General features: G+C 34.5%; 1 protein-coding gene across 1 annotated transcript; it reads right to left on the bottom strand.

Moving 5' to 3' along the window:
• Nucleotides 1–25: 25 nt before the first annotated feature.
• On the bottom strand, nucleotides 26–19,157 carry LOC117912325 (endoribonuclease Dicer homolog 3a). The gene is made up of 25 exons (XM_034826877.1): nucleotides 18,791–19,157; nucleotides 18,506–18,686; nucleotides 17,410–17,523; nucleotides 15,617–15,751; nucleotides 15,341–15,410; nucleotides 15,135–15,199; nucleotides 14,922–15,053; nucleotides 14,658–14,810; nucleotides 14,023–14,152; nucleotides 11,241–11,346; nucleotides 10,969–11,161; nucleotides 10,725–10,885; nucleotides 10,303–10,521; nucleotides 9,912–10,177; nucleotides 8,813–9,084; nucleotides 8,190–8,725; nucleotides 8,016–8,110; nucleotides 4,779–5,014; nucleotides 4,472–4,681; nucleotides 3,337–3,813; nucleotides 2,677–2,949; nucleotides 2,119–2,445; nucleotides 1,020–1,263; nucleotides 609–720; nucleotides 26–420 (listed from the first exon to the last, which is right to left on the bottom strand). Exons 1-25 carry the CDS (start codon nucleotides 18,931–18,933, stop codon nucleotides 213–215), a joined length of 5,058 nt encoding a protein of 1,685 aa, XP_034682768.1. The 5' UTR covers nucleotides 18,934–19,157; the 3' UTR covers nucleotides 26–212.
• Nucleotides 19,158–24,480: the final 5,323 nt, after the last annotated feature.

The raw sequence follows: 24,480 nt of genomic DNA, 5'->3' as shown, positions 1-24,480 counted from the left end.
TGTGTATAATCCTATAGCAAATGAATGAAAACATGAAAATTGCACAGGCTTTCACTGACACTGTGTACATACAGGAAAACTAAGATGGCTCCATCCACGTGTTGACATGACAAGCTTGTGACCATCCTACTTTAGTAGTAAAACAGATCGGCTTATTCTTTTGATATTTTCATGTTTGTTCTAGTTAGAGAAGATTAAAGAATAGTTATGACTTATGAATCAAGGATGATGAGCTTCCCCTGTCGTTGAAGCTCATGAAGCATGACAAGGGCTGCAGAGTCAAGTGAACTCTTCTTGTCTGCTCTATGATCACCCCGGCATTCCATGACACCGCAATTGGGTATATGCAAGGAGATGCTGGATATGAAACTGTTAAAGCCTTCCCTTCTTTCAGAGCCTTCACCAAATATAATCGGGAATCTGCATGAAGAAGGCCGTAGGGTTAAGCCAAAGTTCAAAAATAAATTTTAGATTGGCACCCTGTTGTTTAGTTTTGTTTTAAATTTTTTCATTTTCGGCTGTTAGATGGAATCAAACCAAGAAGTTCGAAATATTAGACGCAAATAAGAAAGAGTGAATAAGGGTACAACTTGTTTGATTGAACGTACCTTGATCTTTGTTCTTTTGATTCAAAACTGGGCATTGGCCACTGTAGTCGTTTGCATAATTCATAAAGAGAGGAGCGGGGTCCTCCTTTCTTCATGTTTATTGATTTAATGACTGCAAAAACAAAGTCGTAATTCCTCGACCATCAATGAAGCATAGAAGTTAAGAGGATATTTATTATACATGAAACTATCGAGCAGATAAAAAACAAAATAATAATAATAAAATAATCAGGACGAGAAAAGGAAAGTGAGAAAGAAAAGAAAAAGTTCCACAGTTCAAACACTTGTACATACACAAACTAAAATGCCAAGAACTCCTGTCTGCTAGCTTAAATTTTAAATATCATGCTCTAGCTACTTGTGTCCTCTTGTTATCAAAATGAGAACAAGAATCAGTTGGATGGTGCTAACCTGGGGTGTCGAGCTTCGGTTTGCAAGCATTCTCGAGACAGTTGTTGGCAATGGAAGTTCTTGTACACAACTGCATTCCTGTTGTCTTCTGTTTTTTGTGGAATTTTATCAACTCTGAAGAATCTTCATTATTGGATTGGCCACATGCATTACCACCCATGTTCAGGGACGATGAAACACCAACCAAGTCTGCACCCTGTTTTCTCCTCTTGGAATTACTCCGGGAGTATGAAATTCCTCTTTTCTGTTTCATTACAAGTATCGCAGCATTAGTATGTATGACAACTGAAAAGTTCATAAGAAGCAACCATATGCATCATGCCTAAATCCACAAACACTTGTTTCTGTATGTAACAGGAGCAACCAAAGAATGAAAGACAAGTTATGACACTCTCACAATAAATTTTCCCCAATAGAAGTCACTTTGCTTTGGCTAGTCTCTGCAAATCTATGTGAGCTATTCCCTTACAAAAAGATGCAACAAAAGTCACCTTTTCTATATGAATGAGCTATTCCCTAACAAGAAAAAAATTCTCCGAGAAAAGGAAAAACAAAGAAGATATCACAAATTATGTTTTGGGTTTATTATGGAGAATACTAAGGGAAATAAAACATAATAAAACATTATTTGAAACCTGGTATATTCTCGAATTTGGTCATTCTCCATATAAATTATCAATCTTAAATTTATGCTCAGTTTCTTTGACTTTTTTAAAATATATATATATTTTTGCTCCCTCGAGCTCCCTGATTCAAATGGAGCTAGAGTGATCTAAATAAATTATCGACTAATTTGGAAAAAAGAGTTTGAACCCAAAAACCATACTGCTACTGTGCCTCAATTTTACTTGAACTCTCAGATCCTAATTGGAGATAAAATCATCATCCCCATTGCTATTACCATACATGAGATTTTCATTTCATAAGGCTCTTTGAGAGCTACAAATAAAGCTATGGATCAGGTGAGGATTATTTTCATTTATCTTGATATGCAACATATCAATTTTAGGATCTGAGTCTTAAATTATTCATTGATCTCACCTTCTGGAAAAGATAAACAAAACAATAGCAAGTAGGCATTAGAAGAGCACTGACAAACCTCCAGGTTTTTCAACAATTGAGCAGCAGCTTGACCTTTTGCAGCCTTTTTGTTCCGGCCACATCCCTCACCAACCAATAGGACATCAATCATCTGTAATCTAAGCTCCGCATGCACCAGTTCTCCCTTATTCGTACATTTTTCTTTTATAAAATAGCCGAGAGAATCACATAATTCATTCAGTTCACGCAGTGGAGGCAGCTCAAGTTTATCAGGGGTTACTATTGGAGATAAAAGTGGTTTAAAGATTCTCCACACTTCATTGAGATTAAGCTTGGTATCAATTAGTATTGCTCCTGCTATACTCTCCACCAAGTCTCCAAGAGCCTGCAGCAATAAAAGAAATGATTGATGGAAACCACATCTCATCTGAAACAAATGGCTGATCACTAACAACACAGGGTGGAAAACCATGGAGAAGGGGCAGAGAATTAACTTGAGCATTTAAAGAGTTTGCATGGTTACTGATCATGTTTCCTAAGAATCAACTTAGAATAGAAAGAATGCAAATGGCAAATGGTCCAGCTTTGTGGAGAGATATATCAAGTAAGAACTTACTTTAGGACCTTTTGTGCTCTGGAGTGGATTGGGGACATCATCAGAACCAGAAAGATACTTCGCATACTCTTTTATTTGACCTAAAAGTAAACCAGAGCAATGTTGAAGATGCTGCTGAAGGTTCCGTCTTACAGCAACTTGGGCAAAACTTTCATTATTAACAGAAGCTGATCGCAGGTCAGTCAACTCCCCTGGATCAATATCTCTGTGGCTCTGAAAGAGATGCCATGTAATAAGCACATCCAGCACAGAGTCGCCAAGAAATTCAAGCCGCTGTTGGAATTCAAAAAGTAAAAAAAAGAAAAGAAAAAAGAAAGAAATAAGTCATGTGGAACTCCTGTCCATGGAATGTATTTACCCAAAAAAAGTGTCAAATAATCTTGATGTTTAAATAGATGTCTAAAAGGCAATATGCTTCTAATATTCACAGAAAAAATAAATATCTAGCATATTCCAACACAGGAAATATTTTCTTTCATCGATGGTGAAAAACTTTCTGAAACAGTATAGCATAGCAGGACATCAACCTTTAGTTTTGTAGTTAAAACACTATTTCCTAGCTCAAGTTCTATAAGAAAAAGCAAAAATAAACCAAAAATAAAAAGAGAGGAGAATATTAAAAAAAAAAAAAAAAAAACTTCAATGAACCTCCATTGGTACCTGGTAGCAGTAGCCAACTCCAAGTTCTTGCTCAGTTGCATGTGTTATAGCCTCCAGTAACAGACCCTTGACAGAGAATTCATACCCAATCTTAGACTCTAGGATTTCAATCTCATTAGCTTTAGGAATGTAAGTTCGGAGAGATGCAGTGGCAATGGCTTCATCTACCAATGAGGGCTCAAGTTCAACATCAATACCAAACCATTTCATCAAATGAAGAGCAGCATTTAATCCACCACCAACATAGTATGCTCCTATAAGGGCTTCAACACAATCGGCTATCGTTTTTGAGCCCATCCATCTATGACCCCTATCACAGGATTTTCCAACCACAATTTTTGTGTCTTCAGTTTGAAATTTGCCGTCTAAAGGCACCTCCAATGCATCCACCCCACATGAACAAGGAACAGGGCGTATAGAATGCTGTCCTGGAGCAACCCAACGACGAGGATCAAATGCACCATCTCTTATATAGCCCTGTCAACAAGAATAAAAAAAAATGCAAAGCATAGTAAACTATTAAAGCATTTAAAGGGAACATGTAACAAGGTTTATACTAGATCAGTAGAAAAATGCTGAAACTAAAACAGGATACAGAATTACATACATCATAGTTGTTCAATTCATGAGTGCTACCCATTCCAAATCCCCACTTCCCCCCTCCTCTCTGTCCGTCTCTCTCTCTTTCATACACACATGCTTCTTATAATATGAACAATCATGTGATCTTTTTTTATTTTATTTTTATTTTTTTAATTTTTAATTTTTTTATCTATAAATAATTAACTTTGGTTTATAGCGAGTTCTTTATATATATATTTTTTCATTTTTGATCTCCATTTGGCTTCTTTTATTTATAATAAGGACCAAACTTTCCTTCTATTGAAGCTCCAAATGATGATGTAATATTTGAAGCAGAAGTATGAAAGAAAAGGAACTCAAATCTTCAAAGACAACGGATTATAATATAATTCTAGTACTACATTATTAAAGAGAGGATCACAGGACTGTTAAGATTCATACTGTTAGGTATTTGGTGAAGGTAATGATAGATATATCATGAAAATTATATACATCTAATGCAGTGATCAGTTCAACTGGTGTACACAACAGATAGCAGATAAAAGACCAATACCTGTAAACTGCGATCAGTTCCCAATTTATGAAGGGTTGAGTTACAAACAACCCATGAGCGTCGAGCAGATAATTGCCCTTCATGTTTCTTGGGATATTTGAGAAAGAGGTGGCAGCTCACAGCATACTTCAACACTGAATCCCCAAGCAATTCTAAACGCTCCATAGAAAAACTTTCAGAGCATCGAAGAGTTGTAATTGCTTCCAGAATCTAAATCATGAGAGAAGTTTGATTTAGATCTAGAATAAAGCTGAGTGTTAAAAAATAGCCAAAACCCAGGGATATTAGCTGAACAAAAATGACAAACCAAAGAGCTTGAGATCTGAGAGCCAGTAGTAAAAGCAATCTCTTCTCTAAGCTGGCTAGCTAACATCAAGGACTCCAGACGGTGGATCAATGATGGGAGTAAGTAAGATGATTTTAAGACAGTTATTGGTACTTCAATACTGACTAAAAGCTCAGGTGGCATATGAACATGAGTTTGAGCCTTCTCGTTGAGCATTTTCTGGCCGGTTTGCAATGCCTCACCACCTGAGGAATCACCTGAAAAATTAAAATTAACCAATAATGAATTAAATAATATAGTGTTATTGTATCTCTGAACCAAATTTAGCAACCATATTGGAGTGACCTGAAATAGAAAACCCTTGAGTCATTGTATACTAATATGGACTTTCACATGGTGATATGTCTGATTGATTTGCTTGCATAGACAGAAAACAGAGAAGAAAATAGATTGCATGTCAGGACAATTATGAAGTGATGCCTTTCAGAACGTATGGGTCTTTCATAAGTTACATGCATATTGTTAATCTCATTGGATAATGATTACAATATTTAAAAAAAAAAAAAAATTGAAGATGAGGAAATTAGCAGTAAAGTGCAGTAAAGCAGGGTTCCTTGGTGACCCCACCAAGGGAATGTAAATCATTAGGTGTTTTTTTTTTTTGATAAGTTTAAATCAGTAGGCGTTATATACCCACTAATGCATTTTCAATGCCAGTTCCTCCATAACTTTATGAGATCCACTTTTAACAATGCCCATAAGGCTGCAAAGACCCTAAAGAGCAACCATCATATTTATTATTTTATTATTAGTAAGATCCCCCCTAGATTGAACACCCTTCTTCAATTTAGAAAAAGGGGCTGAATTTGGAAAGCAAGAAATGTAAAAGAGACGTGAATAAATAAATACAAATGATAATACTATTAACAAAATCCATACATAATGTTACGTAATCTTTCCAAATAGTGTGGCAAATAAGTATAAATAATAGCACAGTCACATACAAGTCATATCATCCATTTAAACATTAACCAACAATAAAGTCACCCTTCATAGTCAATACAAGGAAGGATTTGGGGCACCAGAGTGATTAACCTATTTCATATTATGCAATCAATCATGGTCTGAAGTCATCCTAGGATTTTGGTTAAAAGAAGAGGAAATTTCTTAGCCCAGTTGGGGGGTAGGAAGGAGGGACGATTTCATGCAATCTAGCACACTCTAATTCCAATTGTCTTTGAGTGGATATTATATCTATACAAAATTCCAATTGTTGATCATTGACCATATAGAGGGGAAGATATTCCAAACTAGCATTGCATATCTAAAAGAAAGGAGGAGCATTAATCATTGTTTGCTTTGTTGCACAGTGACAAGGAAAATTTTCTCTATCTTGTTCTTTTTGCTGGATGTTGGGTGGTTGCTAAGACTGTCCATGGGTTTTGAATTATGTAACAAAAATGATATGGAAAGTTTGTGACGAATGCACACAAGCTTAGGAAGCCTAGTCTTCTTCTCTTGAATTGGACCCTTTGGAAGGAAAGAAATAGAAGGAGCTTTTGAGGAATTGAATTGGTTGTTACCATTTGTAGGGAAACATTCTTGACTTTGTTTTACAGGTTTCTATCTTTATCTTCCTGACTTCTTTGTTTTAGCGGCATTGTTTCCCGTTGGTTTAGTACAATGCCATTCATGGATTTATAAGATGAGCTTAACGTTGTAGGAGTTTTCTCTGCTGCTTTTCCCCTTTCTGATTTATTTGCTTGTTTTTGGGCCACTCTTCATGTATGCTTTGCAAATATCCAGGTTGCAACCCCCATTTTCTAGGCACTAGAAGTGGATAATTTTGTGGGTTTATAACTATGAATAAAATAATACCAACCATAGGCAAAAACCATCTGTTAACACCATCACACTGGTTACTCATAAAATAAGGTATTGTCATGTCAGAGATGTGAGAGGAAAGGCTAAGACGGGTGGTGTGATATCCCACATTGGATAGGGGAGAAAGTTCTTAAGACTATATAAATATGGGCTTCTTCTAAGCCATGTAGACATATTTTAAAGCCGTGAGGGCCCCTTTGGGCCCAAAGCGGATAATATCTACATGGTTGGATGCGGGTTATTACAAATTGTATCAGAGTCAATCCCCGACCCCAATGTAGAGGTTTGTTTGACTCCTTAAGGGGTGTTTATATGTTTGTTTGGCCCTATGAGGGGTATCTGTCTATTTGGTCTTGTAATCCCATGGAACACAATGAGAAAGTTGTATCTGTATGGGGGTGATTGTGATATCCTACATTGGATAAGAGGAGAAAGTTCTTGGGGCTATATAAATAAGTATGGGTTTCCTCTTAATCATGTAGACGCGTTTTAAAGTCGTGAGGGCCCCTTTGGACTTAAAACGGACAATATCTATACAATTGGATGTGGGTCATTATAGGCGGGTCTCAAAGTTGCAATATTGCATATTGAAAAACTTAGGAATGAAAGTAAGTCTATCCAAAAAAAAAAAAATTTAAAAATGCTAAAATAATAGAGTAAAGAATTTGAAGGTTCAAACATCTAAAAGAAACAATAATTATTAGGCTGGTGACAGCAGGTGACTTTCTGCAGATTGTGTGCATGTGCGCATGGGCAGGCCTAAAAATTGTGAGCATGGTAAGAGCATGATACCAATAAAAAAAAAATATATGGTGAAAGCATGCTTCTCAGCAACTGGATAGACAGCTTATCCAACTAAAATGGCATAACAGAACTGATGTTGTTGCCCCAGCTAGTTACATGCTAACAATGATCATTTCAGATGTCTCTATCCTAAAAGCACTCCCCTTAATTACCACTTAACCATATATTCAGTAATTTATTGTTCTTAAATTTACAGCTCCATCTTTCTTAAACCATGTTCAATTCTTCTTTTCACTAGGATGTTCATATTCGGCCATCTGTTTGCATACATATTTCTTGCCTGAATATCAATATTGAGAAGGTTCAGAAGAGAACCATAGATATGGTAGATTCTTGTACATTAACAAATGATGGCCAAAACATCTTTTCCTAATCCAAACACATCTAGATCTAAGCAAAAAAAGGTAAAGCAAAGGTGAACCTAGAAGCACTGCCAGGAGCAAGATATAAGCTGTATACATAACATAAAACAGAAACATATCATCAAAGGAACAAAGATTTCAAAAGGGGCAAAAAAAATAAAATCCTTACTATAGATCATGGGCATAACATTAAGGCAAAGAAACAAACCTTCATCATTAAAGTTTACAAGAAGATTATGTGCATTATGACTTTGCTTTAACAGCAACAGAGGCTGTCCCGGATACATTAGTACAATCCCATACCTGATCATGGCCACTGTTATATAAATGAAATTCTAAATACTAAAGCAGAAGGGATAAGTCAGTATCACAATTTACTCACTTGTTATTGAAGTACTCAGCAAAGGTTGTATAATTAGAAGAGTTAACATCAGCACTTCCATCAAAAGGACTCTCAGCTGATGTGTCAATCACTACATCTAGAATGGAGTAAATTCTTCCTGTATGAATAGCCAAAACCACCATATTTTTAAGGTTGTTCACGTGAACTGAATTATTAGCTAAGTGGACAGTACTGATGCTTTTGCATTCTGTCTCAACTAAGCCAGTGCTACAGGGTGATGGATTTCCAGTATCATCATTCATATTTCCAGTACTTAACTGAGAACGTTTTTCTAAAAATTCTACAACAGAAGCACAAGAGTTGATTCCTGGCCAATTTATTCTCCAAGATTCATCACTTGGAATGTTTGATGACTCAATTGGTAACAGCAAATACATGTTTGATGAGCTCCATAATGATTTTTGTTGTGTGTTAAGTAAAAATTCTCTTCGCACTCCAGATGATTTTGATCCAATAAACAATCTCCCGAACAGACTGTTAAAGAACAATTCATGGAAGCGCATTGCTTTCATCACCTGGTCAGAAAATAGTAAATAATAGCATGATATTAAGTAATTTCTACACAATAAAACAGAACTCAAATTACAATTATATAGTTGTACCTGTTCTGCATCTAGAGACACTTGACCGCATGAAGAAACAGATGTTCTGACAAACTTGGAGATCAAGTAGAGTTCCATTTCAATATTTCCCACATCATCATCCAGTTTTGATTCAATCAAAAGAACAAATCCCGAATACAGCTCATTAACAATATTACAGGAGAAATCTATTTTATAGGCCTGGAAAATGGCCCCATCAATTTTATCTCCCCAAGTTCCAGATAATGCACAAGTTTGGGTTGTCCCATGTAATTCTTTCCTTTTTGTTGTTCCTTCAAACACAACAAGAAACATACTGTTCCTCAAATAGAGACAAAATGAAGAACATAAACAATGATAGGTATGTAAAAATCCAGCAAGAAATACAGAATGCTCCAACATCTACAAACTGCATGAAAACAAATACATACATGTTCAAAACCCAATCACCCAGCCCAATCTCACACAAAATATAAAAATGGTTGAAGATGCAATAACTGAAATGTTACCAACTGTCTATGCAAACTTCGCAGTGGAATCAGAAACAGAACAATAGTTTTCTTATGCTTTAACAAGTATTAATGCTACATAATTGACTAAGAAGTAGCATCCTCTTATGGAGAATAAAGCATCTTCACTCTATTGCATGTCAGCACAAGGAAACATTAAGAAATGTTTTTATGTGATCTCCTTTTGCAATAACTTTACTAGTTAACCTAAAGTTAGCTTGTGAGCACTAAGCAAAATCCCCTTAAGGAATATTTGCATCGTCAATGACTTGTATCCTGTCTTGAGTAAAGTTCAATTAGCGGTTCATGTGATTCCTTGATATTATTACCCATACCATGGGTCACAAAGTTGTAAAACAAAGCAAGCCTTTCTTTATGCACCATACAAACACCAAATCCTAAAAGGAATTACATTATCTTTGAAAAGTTGTCACCTATGAAATAATTAGACCATAATCATAATAAAATATACTGTTCTTCCCGATGCCCTTCAGTCACAAAAAAACACCAAACTCTGTTCTTTTATGATTGTGAAACCAAAGAGATTTTAAGACACCAAAAATCCACAGACAAATTATTGTCAATTCATTCATACATAGACCTACGCATACCTGCACCTGCAGCTGATCCTTTGCTTTTTACAATGATATCATTTTCTGAAGGCTCTTCAACATAAGGGAGAAGATGATCATCGAGAGCCCCCATTTGATGAAGCTTCTTACATGCTTCCAAGCATACTAGCTGTTTTGATAAATGAGAATTCTTGTTCCCAGGACCAATAATTGTTTGAAAAGCCGCATTAGGAGGTAATGTTAATTTACATTCATACATCCCTTCCAAATATGTGAAATGAAAAAATGGCTTAGGAGTGAAGTACCTAACAAAAATACATTCAATTAGAACCTGATGTAAGATAAATTACTCAAATACACAATTGCTTAGATACAAAAGGGTTGGCAAAGTATCTAAAGACCATTATTGACAAATGAAATATGTCCATACTTATCTCCTGGAAGCTTTTCACAATATCGATGAATAAGACTGACACTAGAATCTGCAGTGACAGATGCACCAGTCGAATCCACAAAATATGAATCCATTTCCTCAATAGTGTATGCTTTCAAGGTGTACCCATCAGGGTCTCTATTTGTAGCAGTATCCGTCATAGAATACTCACTCCTGATGATATCAAACAATTGATCCCTTTGCTCTGTGTTTCCCCTGCAGCATATCATATATCTACTATTAGAACTTGCATTAAAGTACACACCAGTGAAAAATAATAGACATAAAAAATGTGCATCAAAAGAAACCTTTGGCTTTAATTAAATTGAGTTCAGTGCATATACAGCATGGTATTTGTGTATAAAAATAAGTTGATAAACAATACTAAATGAATTTGAATAAGAGAAAAAAGCTGTCACCTCTCAAGCATGATGATAAATTGGGAATCACTTTGCCGAGCTCGTCCTCGTGATTGGACATAACTACGAACAGTCTTCGGTAGGTCAAAACGAATAACACAGGAGCAGTTTGGCACATGAATTCCCTCCTCAACCACATCAGTTGCAAATAATAGGTTAACCTGCATACAGTGTAATACTCATCAATTGATGGGAGTTTAAATGCTAAAACCTCTTGCAAATCAATTCCTAAGGAGTCAGATACCTTCCCAGAGCGAAATGATTCCAAGGCTTCCCTTTGCGCCTTTGGTGCAAGTGCATCGACCGATGAATTACTCCCAGTTAAATATGAAACCGTGAAATGTGATAAGTATATAATTTTCTTAATGAATCTTTCGATTACTTTAGCTGTTATGATTCTCTCTACAAAAATGAGGCACAATACTTTCCTAGCTACTCTGCAAGCATAAAAAATATAGTAAATTAACAAATTTATGACGGTCACAGATCAATAAGCCAGTGAAGAAGTTCTATTACCCAAAGGATTGGAAAAGTTGAAGGAGTTCATGTAATTTGGGAGTTATATAACCCTTATCTACTGCCTTTAGAATGTCAGATTCAGAATTCAAATAATTTCCATCACCTGAGGAGATAACACAGAGTTGACATCAGTCAGGGGATAACAGTAATGTAGCACCAAATAACACAAGTTGACTCATGGAAATATTAGCATGATAAAAAGAAATGTGGCTGTAGAAAGTGCATCAGACATAAAAATAAAGATTAAAAAAAAAAAATGGGTAAAGAAATAACTTATTAAAAATAGCTGCACATTTCGTTTGGGGGGAAAACCACCCCCCACCCAACTCTAATTAAAATAAAACGATTTTACTGAAAAGTTCTCATTCTTATCAGCTTCCCAGACCAGCCTATCCTCTTCCTCAATAGGCCTCCGCATCTCGTAAAGCCACCTAAGCAAGGTCTCAAACACTATCCAATTCCTAATATTGAAAATGTATTGAGAAGCAAGAGTTCCAAAACTCTCATTCACCGCCACCTCCAAAACATCAGCTACCCATGCTTCTTTATCAATCACAAAAGAGAAACGAGGGGGAAAAGAGTTTTTCAAAGGCATATCCCCACACCAAGCAAAATTTGATTTGCCTCCCATTGCAATTCAAATTCATAGGCAACTACAAATCTGGTTCAGTTGCCAACTGCAAATCTGGTTTGGCCTTAAAAGCACTCCAACCTCTTCTCATTGTCTTCCACAACCAACTTCAAATCTGGTTTGACCTTACCCTAAGGAATTAATACGCGTTTTTTCCAAATTGAACCTTCAGACCTCAAGAAGCCTCAAACTAGAGAAGAATCCAACTTAAATAAGTGAACATCTTGGGTGGCATGATTTGTTTGTGGGCAAGAAGAGAGTAAAGGTTCGGAGAGCAGCCCCCTTGTACCTTTTTTGGATGGTTTGGAAGGAAAGAAATAGGATTAAGGATAAACCTATATACATAGGTACTGAAATATTATATCAAATGATTAATGATGGCTCAAATCTGTATTTTTTGATATGAAAAATTAAATAATTGTTGTAAATCGATTGCTTTTGAAAATGAGGATCTTTCGATCCAAATGATGAAATATTCTTTTGTTTGTAATCTGTGGTCTTGGTCTAAGTTGTGTATAAGGGCTTGATTCTTTAATTAACTTTTTTGAGTGGTTGGGCTATGGATGAGGGCAGGTGAGTTTTTTGTATCCCTATTCCTTTTGTTTTTTTGCCTATAGGCACCTGATGTTGTATGCTTTGGGTTAGCCGTTGGGTGCCTTGTTTTTATTAATATACATTTTTCTGTGTCTTTGCCTATCAAAAAATAAAATAAAATAAGTGAACATCTGCACAGGACTGCAAAAATGAGTGTGCCATCACCAAAACGAAGGTGAGAAACTTCCACTACTGCTCCTTCCCAACCTCCTCTCTTGAAACCCATAACACATGTCCTCTCCTACCCTTCAAAGAAAACAATAAGGGCCTCCATCACCACAAAAAATAAATTAGGGGGAAGAGGATCCCCCCTCTCAAAACCCTTGTGCTCTAGGAAAAAGGTTTTCCATTCACCAAAAAAGAAACCCTACTGTTCAGATACCAATGAATCCAATTCATCCAATTCATCCACTGCTGCCAAACTCATTTTATGAAGCACTGCCAAGAGAGAACTCCAATTTACATAGTCATAGGCCTTTTCAATGTCTCACTTACAAAGGCCCCCTCTAGCACTCCTTAGTCCTTAACCATGAGTCAATGTTTCATTTTGTAATAAGAGCAACATCCAAGAGTTGTTCGCCTTGCACAAAAGCATTCTAAAACCATTTTCCCAACTACTTTTTTCAATTTGCCATCCAAAACCTTAGCTATACGTTTATACATGCTCCCACAAGGTTAATAGACCTAAACCCCCTCAAATCCTACACTCCTACTTTTTTTGGAACCAAGACTAGAAAAGTGGTATTAGATAGTTCTTCAAGTCTTTGAGTAGCGGGGCGTCAAGTGGATTGGAGGGCATGAGACAATCAAACCATCCCCAGAGTATTTCTGGACTATCTTTATCTCCAAATTACACAATTATAGTCAAGTGGATTGGACTATCTTTAGTCATCACAAAAGAAACAGTGTCTAGAAAGATTACCTAAAACCTTTTCCAAGACATGCAAAGGTTTAATAAAAAATAGGTTTACCACCAGCTTTACTTGACTTCAAAGGAATTGGATGATAAGTCTGAAATACAAGATTATTAATTACCTCCAAAGGATAGAAAAGAAATATCGCTAACTGTTAAGCTACCAACTTTCTTAAAAGTTTAAGTTGTTGGGATATGTGTTGGACCATGCACGGCTACCAACTTTCCTAAAAGCTTAAGCTATTAGCATATGGGCCCACAATGTTATCAAGCTAAAACACTCCCCCTCACATGCAGGTTGAGCGGCCCCATCCCCAAACATGGAGAGAAATCAGCAGCAGTAATGAATTATGGATAAATAGATGAGGGAATAAATAATAGATGAGATTCAAACTCAAAATCTCTGATTAATCAGAGTTTAATAAAGTTTAAAATGTTAAGATATGATCCAACAATGTAGACTCAAGCTAACACTAACTATAAAAAGAATGCAACAATTACTGAAGGAGAAAATAGAAACAGAAGCAACGAAAAGTGGCAACACTAGAGCACCAAAAAAGGGCACGATTATCAACACCTCAGGTACCTTAACAGAGAAATGATATAATGGAAAAAAGATAGAAAGACTCCAGACAGCATACCATGTGGCAGATATCCCCCAATGATGCCCAAAACCTCCTGAAGAAAACATTTACACTGGGAAGAACTTTGTCTATAAAATTCAAATTCCTCTTGAGCATTTGAAACATTCTCTATACAGACTTTAACAGCCTACAAAATAAATAAAACATTACATAGAACCATAGAAATCATAATGAAAATGAACAGGTAAGACCATATTGAAAACAAATATCGATGGACTGATGGGGCTTCATCACGTCTATGGTTATTTGACGTTAAATTGCTGAATCCAGAAATTTACGATAAAAAAATCCACACATTTAAGAAATACCAACTGCAGAAGACTAGACAATATCGTTTCAGCAGAGAAAAACTATAGCATTAAAAATGAGAGAAGTCCTTGAATGGGAGAAAATGAGACCTGCAATCAAAATTAACAATCTTGTGACCCATTAATCTCAGCCTGTCTTCTATTGTATTGGTAGGTTCTTTTACGATTTTAACAAGGCTGACTATGCCAATACTGGAGCTAATTAGACCATTGGATGACACAAAACATAGTTGAGGAAAAGAGTAAGTGGCACATTTGTTTATTTTCTTTAACTTTCTCAGTTTCCCGTCTCCTTTTTGACTTGAACTTAATATATAACCATACCTCATAAGCACATATGAGTCCAAGGTCATCCAGGCAATACAAGATCTTTGCATGATCGTTGGACAAGCGTTTCCGCAATGCCTTAAGTTTATCATCCATGTCTTTGTACTGAGTCATTGGTGACCCTTGCAAATTTAGCAACAAATTGTCAAACTGTCCATGTGAATAAACATTTTTTAGTATCATGACAAATTGATTCCAAAAAGTAAAAACTATAAATAAAGGCCTCTGCTTGCATATATATATATATATATGCAGAAATACCTTGGACCATGAAGATTTTAACTTTGCTTTCAAATCCAAATTGTGAAACTGAGATGCATCATAAAATCTATTGATTTCTTTTGCAGAAGGAATAAATACTTCCAGTTCTGTCCTGTCCTCAATAGTATAAATCTGTACAAAACAAATTTATACACCAACAGTTAAGCTTTATAATTGGTGCAAAATCATAAACCATAGTTTAAGAGTAACTACCTGGCAGTCCAAAATGCTTTCAAGTTCTGATATTTGATTCTCACAATCCATAGAAGATGAGACACCTTAAGCGCAAAGCCATTAAAAACACGCAGAAGAAAGTTTTAATAGGCCACCAGGTATGCAGACCACAAGCTAGAAATAAGATTGCTATGGTAATAGAGGAAGGCAAAATTTTAGTACGATTTACTTTAAAAATATCTAACCTTTTCTAATTACAGGTGATGCTGTCATTCCAAAAATCTTTGGCTTGTCGACAGATTTGTGATAAAATTCCTTCACCAAGACAAATAAGTAACCACCACAGTATCCAACTTCCATAAGAATTAAAGGTTATATATATATATATATATACATATATATATAAGTACATATACATATATAAACCCTTAAAATTTTAACAAAAAAAAATAAAGAAAGGGTAAGTGAAATAAGACGAGTATAGCGTAGAAAGAGATTTTCCAGCCATGATCAATGTTTACCTTCATTATTTTTGTATAGGGATGGTTACCAGTGGCACGATGGCACTCATCAACTATCATCAAGCATACTGTTTCCAGACTTAAGAATGCTTTCCTCAAGGCATCTAATAGGATCTGGGGTGTCATAACAAGTACCTATCAGATAAGAAGAAAGGATGAGCATCATCAATACAATTTTGAGCAAATCCAACAGATACCTTTCAGATTCTCCCTTCTAAAGCCCCATAGTTTTGATTTCAAATTGACTGAGAAGTTTAGTAGGCATGGATGATGTCTTGTCTAGCTACTTATCCATAAATATCTACTTGATTAGCCAGTGCTCTGGTTAACAATTTCTTGATGCCAATATCTATGAATCCCAAGTTGGAAAGAATTACCAGAAGAAAATAAATAAATGAGATCCAACAACAGCTAAAGAGACAGGCTAGAAGTAAAGGGAAGGCAAAAAAAGACGGGATTAGTAATACAATTCTTGAAAACAAGCCTTCCGAAGTGTAGCTCAAAGGTAATGTCCAATGTTTTGAAAATCAGACTAGTCATTGAACTAGGGAAGTTACTAAATCACAGTTCATTGGTCAAATTGATAGTTGAAACATAGTCGAACAATGAAGTCATAAATATATAATTTATGTTTTATTCAAAATAAAAATAATTAGAAAAAATTATAAAAATATATAAATAATTAAAATTTTAAACACATTTCATCATTTTATCATTAAAATTAACATCTTACATTATGATAACGATAAAATTTAAATTTATTAAATGATTAGTATTTCTAATTTTATTAAATATATGACTTTTAACTATTAAGATAAAATAAGATTTTATTATTTAAATTTGTTCAAATTTCAATAGTCACATATTTTCTTTTATTATTATTTTATCTTCAAAAATATTACTTCTCTTATTTATATTTATTATCTTATAAATAAGTATGAATAACATTTATATTTATTTTGAAGCTATTGAATTTTATATGTATAATCTAGATCCTAATACATCCAAAGAAGTAATTGTGGCTTGGTGGTTCTCCTCCCTATTTTGCCACAGAAGGGCCTGGGTTTGAACCCAGGCCTCCACATATTGTGCACCCCTTTTTTGCAAAAAAAGAAAAAAGACTGGTTCTAAACCTACCAGGTTTTGGCAGTTCAACTGCTGGATTTTCCGATTCAACCCATATTTCGGCTCAAAAGTTGAACCAAACCCAACTAGGATCCAGTCCAAGGTTCAACTGGTTGGTCCGATCTGATTTTTAAATCATTCGTAATGCCCTCTAGCAATGAACCAAAGGTCTCGAGTTCAAGTCTCCCAATATTTAAGTGGTGTAGGGTAAAAGGGTAGGCCATCACCCAAGGTTCATCACTGTAGCAGTCTGAATGAATGTCTTGTTATCTATTTACCTATTCCATCTATCTATGCACAAATATAATTCTCAAAAAACAAGGGCTAACCGTCTGCATAAATGTCTTGCTGTCCAGATATTCCATGTTATCTATCTATCTATTTGTCTATGCACATATATAATTCTCAAAAAACATAATTTCCATTAAATGATTCCTGCACTTTTCACACTCTTACACAAACCAAACAAAAAATTAGGAAACTCCCTTCCCTAAATACCAGGTTCCTATACTAACAGTAACAGTAAGTAGCAACAAAAAGAAATAAAAAAAAACCATTAATACACAGGATACTCATGATTATATTATCAAAAGTACAAAAATCCAAAATAGATGCATAAGCCAGTAAATCAGAGTAGATAATTTGGATCACTCCACAGACAAACTTACATCGTGCTCACTAATTTCCTTCTCCCAGGACTTTGCACTCCATTCATCAACTCCCTTGGCTCCATAGTATTCTTCAACTTCAAAACCTGTACTGTCCTTTATAACTTTAAATTGCTGCATTTAAAAACCATCTTAGTCTTAATAGGTGATCAATAGGAAATGAATCTTCAAAATGCATTCGAGAAAAGGAAGACTTTATTTATTCAGAATTTAAAGAAGTTTCAATATTTCTAAATGTCTAATTTCTAAAAAAAAAAAAAGGTTTCTTGTTCTAAAATTTGTTGAGTCCTTTTTAGAATCTAAAAAGTCTTTTTTATTAGAAACATTTTATTATAAGAAGTGTTTATAAAGTTTTAAGTTCTTCATTCTAAAGTGAAAGTTTCTATTTTCTTTTTAATTCCATTATTTGGAAGATTTAAGAGTTTAAGGATAGAAATAAGAAGGTATAGAGGTTAGCTTCCTTTTTTCAAGATTTTATTCAGTTTTTAAGGTTTTCTAAAGACCTATAAAGGCTAATTGCTGTAAAATGAGATGAATGATGAGAAAAACCCGACTTCACTTGCCCAAAACAAAATTTAACGTATTATAAGAGATTTTTTAAAATTTTCAGAAATGAAAATCAAAACAAAACAGAACAAGAACTTCAGAATTTATTTTCTTTCCTTTTCTTTTTCCTCATTTCATCAGCCACCAAACAGAAGGTAAAAGGAAACTGCCATAAAATACAACCAAAAAGAACAAAAATGCGGAAGCGAAACTTCAAACCCGCAACGACAGTAATATAAAAGTGCAAATGTTCAAATAACCAAAAACCAAAATTACAGAAATTGAAGCTCAATAAAGATACCTAAAAAGGAAGTAAATTATTTAGAGCCAGCATATAGCTTAAATTAACTGATTTCCAAGTTTTCGGAAGCGAAAACAAACGCAAGATTCAAACTTTCATACATAAATTTAGTCATACATTCTCAATAAAGACCAATAATGGACAAATTAACCCGCAAGAATAAATGCGGATATTCGTGTTGAAATTCAAGCTCAATTGAATAAATAAATAATCCCGGAAACAAACAGAAAAAATGAAAAAGAAGCATGCCTGATTAACCAGATGAACAGTAGGAGCCAAGAAGATAATGAATAATTTACGGCCATCAGCCTTCACAGCTTGACCTATCTCCCTAATCAGCATCAAAGCGATCATTGTCTTCCCAGTCCCAGTGTCCAACACCGCAATCGTGTTCCGCCGCTTCGCGACTTCGAACACCTTCCACTGATAGCTACAAAACCAAGAACCACAAACACAATCATCAAAATCACAGTTCCAAATAAAAAAGAAAATAAATAATAAAAAAACAAACGAAAAAAAAAACAAAACAAAAACCTTCTTGGACTGAGCTCCTTGGAAGAAGACGATGAAGATGGCAATGGCGATGGCGGTGGATTCGAATCATCGTCTGCGTCGCGTTTCGAGTTCATCTCGTCGAAACTACGCTTCAGAGGATTGGCCAATTCCGGAGAATGCATTGTGGAGAATAATAATCGGCACGATTACAAGCACAAGAAGTGCGAAAACCCTAGAAAAGATCTGGAAACGCCGATCGGAACTCTCCGATCACGTCTCCGTGTTTTTTCTGCTGGGGAGAGAGTGAGAGAATAGGCGCCAAACGCATGACACGCTGCGTTTTGACTCAAGAGTCCACAACTCATGACTCGGATTTAGAAGTTTAAATCGAGTCAGATTAGGGAACTGTTCAAAATCCCCACGCACAAAAAGGCGCGTGTGTCTAACAGTCCAATCGTGTAGCGAGGTGCAGGCAAATGCGAACTGGAGTGAGATTAGAAACCTTGTACATGTGGAGCTAGGTAGCCTTTTTTTTTTCTTTTTCTTTTTTTTTTCTTTTTTTTCTTTTTAGTATGGATGATAAGGGAAGGGGCTGTTTGGGAAACTGGGAGAGAGGTTTTCGACTCCGTGCGGAAGTTCCAATCAATCAGAGATTTGGGTTCTGACAATAGGAGTCAGGACGGAAATTATCAAAATGCCCTGGAGTTCCCGGATTTGGATTCTGTACATCTATTTTCTGCCATTTGTTTATCTAAACTTTTTTATTATTTATTTTATTGAAATGCAAAATAAGGAGTAAAAGCATGGTGTTAAAAACCAAACCGGACCGGCCGGTCGATCACGGTTCCAGTTAATTAGCCTGGAAAGAGGTTAAATCGGAATCGGACCGGTTGAACCAACGGTTCGGCCGGTGAATCGGGCGGTTCAATTCCCCCCCTTTCCCCCCTCCAGCAACCTCTCTGGGAGCTGCCACTATTGTCGGCACGGAGCTACCACTGAAACGCCCCCACCCCACCCCACCATCTTGCAGTGTTGTGAAGCCCTCCTCGCCCCGCTGTAAACCCCGCACCCCCCCTGCGCGACACTCACTATAAACCCAAACCCCTCCCCCGGTCGGCACCGACTGTAAATGTAACGCCCAAGTTTTCTTTTAAAGGGTAATTTAGGAATTCTTAATAATGATATTAAATTAATTAATTAATTAATTTAATAAAAAGGAAGAGGGGTAAAAGGGTAATTTTACGAATAAATACCCTAGGTATAAATTAGAAATTTTATTCTTTCCATTCTTTTCTGAATAGAGTTCCTGTTCGCAGAATTCCAGAGAACGTAGGTTGGAGTCAGATTTCAGGGTTGAAGAACAGATCTCTATAGGTAAGAATCTAACCCCTAGTTTAATATTTTAGATTCATTGATTAATTTCAAACACATTAGTTATATTTTTGGAAAACCCCAAATCTAGATTAGGGTTAGATTATTTTTTTAAATTCGTTTTAATATCAAAATAATAAAAATTTAAGATTTTGATTTTATGGTTGGAATTTAGGAGATCTTAAATTTTATTAGATGAAAAAAAAAATAATAATTCCTTGGAAAGTTTCGATTTTAGGTTAGGGTTAATTTAAAAAAAAAAAAAAAAAAAGGGAAAAATGTGTGTGCACAGTATGGGATGGAAGGGAAAAAAAAAAAATAAAAAATGGGCGTGTGCCCGGATGGATGGAGGGAGGCTTATATATATATATATATTTATATATATAATGATTCATTATCATGATGATGGCAATGAAAAAAAAAAAAAAAAAAAAAAAAAACCTTGTTTTGCTTTTCTTTTGGTGTACCCGAGAGTTTGCTTTTGAATTGTTTAATTAATAATAATAATAATAATAATAATAATAATAATATTTAGTTTTAGATTAATAAATAAGATAATAGTAATAATGGTTTTCTTTTTTTTGTAATAAACAGAATGAGAGATTTAGCAAAATATATATATATATATAGAATTTTGTAATGAAATAAAATTGTAATTTAATTAAATTAGAAATGTGTTATTAGAAACAAATTGGGAATTTATTAATTATAATTAAATAAGGAATAGAGTAATTAAATTATTACTTTGTTAATAAAAAAAATATTAATCTTAACATTTAGAAATTTTAGGATTATCAGATTTATATTTTGAGGTAAATAGTAATAGTGATCTTTTTATTGTGTTAGGTGAGAAGTAGACTTTTCAGGGTTATTTTTCCTTCAAGGTCTTTGCATATTTTGAGGTAAGGGAAGTTAATGCAATATTTATAAAATTAAATTATTTTATATGTTATTTTGAATTGTGGAAAAGAAAATGATATTTTGTTACCATGCATGGATCAAACTGTTTTGCACTAAATGTTATGTTGGAATATTTTGTTTTATTTATGACACAAAATATGGAGATATTATATTGTGTAAATTTGAATACTTGAACAAAAACATCACTCTGGTTTATTTGGCCCTTGTCAACGGGATATAATAGTTGACTATTCGGCCCTGTCAATGGGATATAATAGTTGACCTTTACATTTCATGGTGGGAATGTAATTGATTTGAACCCCAGCCTCTAGGGGTTTGGTTAGAGGTTACTAGTACTAGTAGTGTTTGGTTCCTTCCACCAGGAACAATTTGAGGCTAGCCACCCATTTGAAAAGTCCCACCTAACTGGGCATTTGATATTTGATAACCAGAGTAATGAAAATTGAATGGATTTGATTGAATCTTATGTGAAAGTGTTTGAATTTGATATGAAAATGGTTGGTTGAATTTTGAATATATTAGTATTGTTGAAACTTTGATATTTGATGAAAAAAAAAAATGATATCTCCTATTTGAAATGAAAATATTTGATCCATGAATTGCATTAATATTCCTTATTGGGCTGTGAGCTCATTCCCAATTGTTGAAATTTTTTTCAGGTACTCTTAGTTCGGGTGAGGAGTGATGGCTAGGCTGAGGAATAGTCATCATTAGAATTTGACTTAGGATTTTATGTTGGATTTTGTTTTAACTGTTAGTTATGTTCATTTGGATCATTTGATATTTGGAAGTTATTTGGAAATTGAATTTGAGGATTTTAGATTTTGTTCTGCTACTCTGAACAGGTATTTGGTAATTGGTAACATCCAGTTACAATATGATTGTTTGGGTCAGATTATACTTTAAGCCTTCGGGTTTGAGGTGTGAAATGACCGTCACTTGTAACGACCCGCACCCAACCATGTAGATATTGTCCGCTTTGGGCCCAATGGGGCCCTCACGGCTTTAAAACGCGTCTACTTGGTTAAGAGGAGCCTCTACATATATAGCGCTAGGAACTTCCTCCCCTATCCGATGTGGGACATCACAAACACCCCCCCATGCAGACACAACGTCCTCGTTGTGTCCCATGAGATTGCGGGGCCAAACAGACAAAGCCAAACAAACCCCCACACCGGGGTCGGGGATCGGCTCTGATACCATTTGTAACGACCCGCACCCAACCATGTAGATATTGTCCGCTTTGGGCCCAATGGGGCCCTCACGGCTTTAAAACGCGTCTACTTGGTTAAGAGGAGCCTCTACATATATAGCGCCAGGAACTTCCTCCCCTATCCGATGTGGGACATCACAAAATGATACCACTTTGTCACGCCCCAAGACCCACTCCAAGGGCGTGACGGTCATTTCACACCTCAAACCCGAAGGCTTAAAGTATAATCTGACCCAAACAATCATATTGTAACTGGATGTTACCAATTACCAAATACCTGTTCGGAGTAGCAGAACAAAATCTAAAATCCTCAAATTCAATTTCCAAATAACTTCCAAATATCAATGATCCAAATGAACATAACTAATAGTTAAAACAAAATCCAACATAAAATCCTAAGTCAAATTCTAATGATGACTATTCCTCAGCCTAGCCATCACTCCTCACCCGAACTAAGAGTACCTGAAAAATTTTCAACAATTGGGAATGAGCTCACAGCCCAATAAGGAATATTAATGCAATTCATGGATCAAATATTTTCATTTCAAATAGGAGATATCATCATTTTTTTTTCTCATCAAATATCAGAGTTTCAAAAAATATTAATATACTCAAAATTCAACCAACCATTTTCATATCAAATTCAAACACTTTCACATAAGATTCAATCAAATCCATTCAATTTTCATTACTCTGGTTATCAAATATCAAATGCCCAATTAGGTGGGACTTTTCAAATGGGTGGCTAGCCTCAAATTGTTCCTGGTGGAAGGAACCAAACACTACTAGTACTAGTAACCTCTAACCAAACCCCTAGAGGCTGGGGTCCAAATCAATTACATTCCCACCATGAAATGTAAAGCTCAACTATTATATCCCGTTGACAGGGCCGAATAGTCAACTATTATATCCCGTTGACAAGGGCCAAATAAACCAGAGTGATGTTTTTGTTCAAGTATTCAAATTTACACAACATAATATCTCCATATTTTGTGTCATAAATAAAACAAAATATTCCAATATAATATTTAGTGCAAAACAGTTTGATCCATGCATGGTAACAAAATATCATTTTCTTTTCCACAATTCAAATAACATATAAAATAATTTAATTTTATAAATATTGCATTAACTTCCCTTACCTCAAAATGTGCAAAGACCTTGAAGGAAAAATAACCCTGAAAAGTCTACTCTTCACCTAACACAATAAAAAGACCACTATTACTATTTACCTCAAAATATAAATCTGATAATCCTAAAAATTTCTAAATGTTAAGATTAATATTTTTTATTAACAAAGTAATAATTTAATTACTCTATTCCTTATTTAATTAAAATTAATAAATTCTCAATTTGTTTCTAATAACACATTACTAATTTAATTAAATTACAATTTTATTTCATTATAAAATTCTATATATAATATATATATATATATATATATATATATATTTTGCTAAATCTCTCATTCTATTTATTACAAAAAAAAAAAAAGACCATTATTACTATTATCTTATTTATTAATCTAAAACTAAATATTATTATTATTTTTTTTTAATTAACCAATTCAAAAGTCACTCATGTCTCGGGTACACCAAACCAAAAAAAAAACAAGTTTTTTTTTTTTTTTTTCAAACATAAACTTTATCCATTATTATCAATATAATAATATATATACATATATATATATATATATATATATATATATATATATATATATATACATTAACTACACACCATCCTTCTCTCCATCCGTACACACACCCACATATATTATTTTTTTTTTTTGTCATTCTAAAATTCCAGTGTGCATACGCGTCCTCCCTTTTTTTTTTTTTTTTTTTTTTTTTTTTATTCTTAAGCCATTCTCCAATTCCACAGTGTGCACACGCGTCTTCCAAATTTTTTTTTTTATTTTCCCTAAAAGCTTAAGAATTTCCAATTTCCAACAATAAATCAAAATCTTAAATTTTCACTATTTTGATATTAAAACGAAATAAATAATAATAATAATAATAAACTAACCCTAATCTAAATCGAAATCTTCACAGGAGTTTTTTTTTTTTTTTTTTAATAAAACAAAACTTAAGATCTCCCCAATTCCAATAATAAATCAAAATCTTAAATTTTCACTATTTGATATTAAAACGAATTTTAAAAAAATAATCTAACCCTAATCTAGATTTGGGGTTTTCCAAAAAAATATATCTAATGTGTTTGAAAT

This window comes from Vitis riparia, chromosome 4, assembly GCF_004353265.1.
Source record: "Vitis riparia cultivar Riparia Gloire de Montpellier isolate 1030 chromosome 4, EGFV_Vit.rip_1.0, whole genome shotgun sequence".
NCBI lineage: Eukaryota > Viridiplantae > Streptophyta > Magnoliopsida > Vitales > Vitaceae > Vitis > Vitis riparia.
The sequence above is the reverse complement of the archived record's forward strand: the minus strand, read 5'-3'. Positions and strand labels throughout refer to the sequence as shown.

Bases quoted from the DNA above. Each gene is read 5' to 3' on its own strand.
- LOC117912325 (XM_034826877.1), bottom strand. From the start codon at position 18,933: ATGCATTCTCCGGAATTGGCCAATCCTCTGAAGCGTAGTTTCGACGAG. The intron at 15,200-15,340 runs GTTAGATATTTT...TTTGCGCTTAAG, and splicing joins ATCACCTGTAATTAGAAAAG to GTGTCTCATCTTCTATGGAT. The intron at 15,054-15,134 runs GTAGTTACTCTT...TGTTTTGTACAG, and splicing joins AAAGCATTTTGGACTGCCAG to ATTTATACTATTGAGGACAG.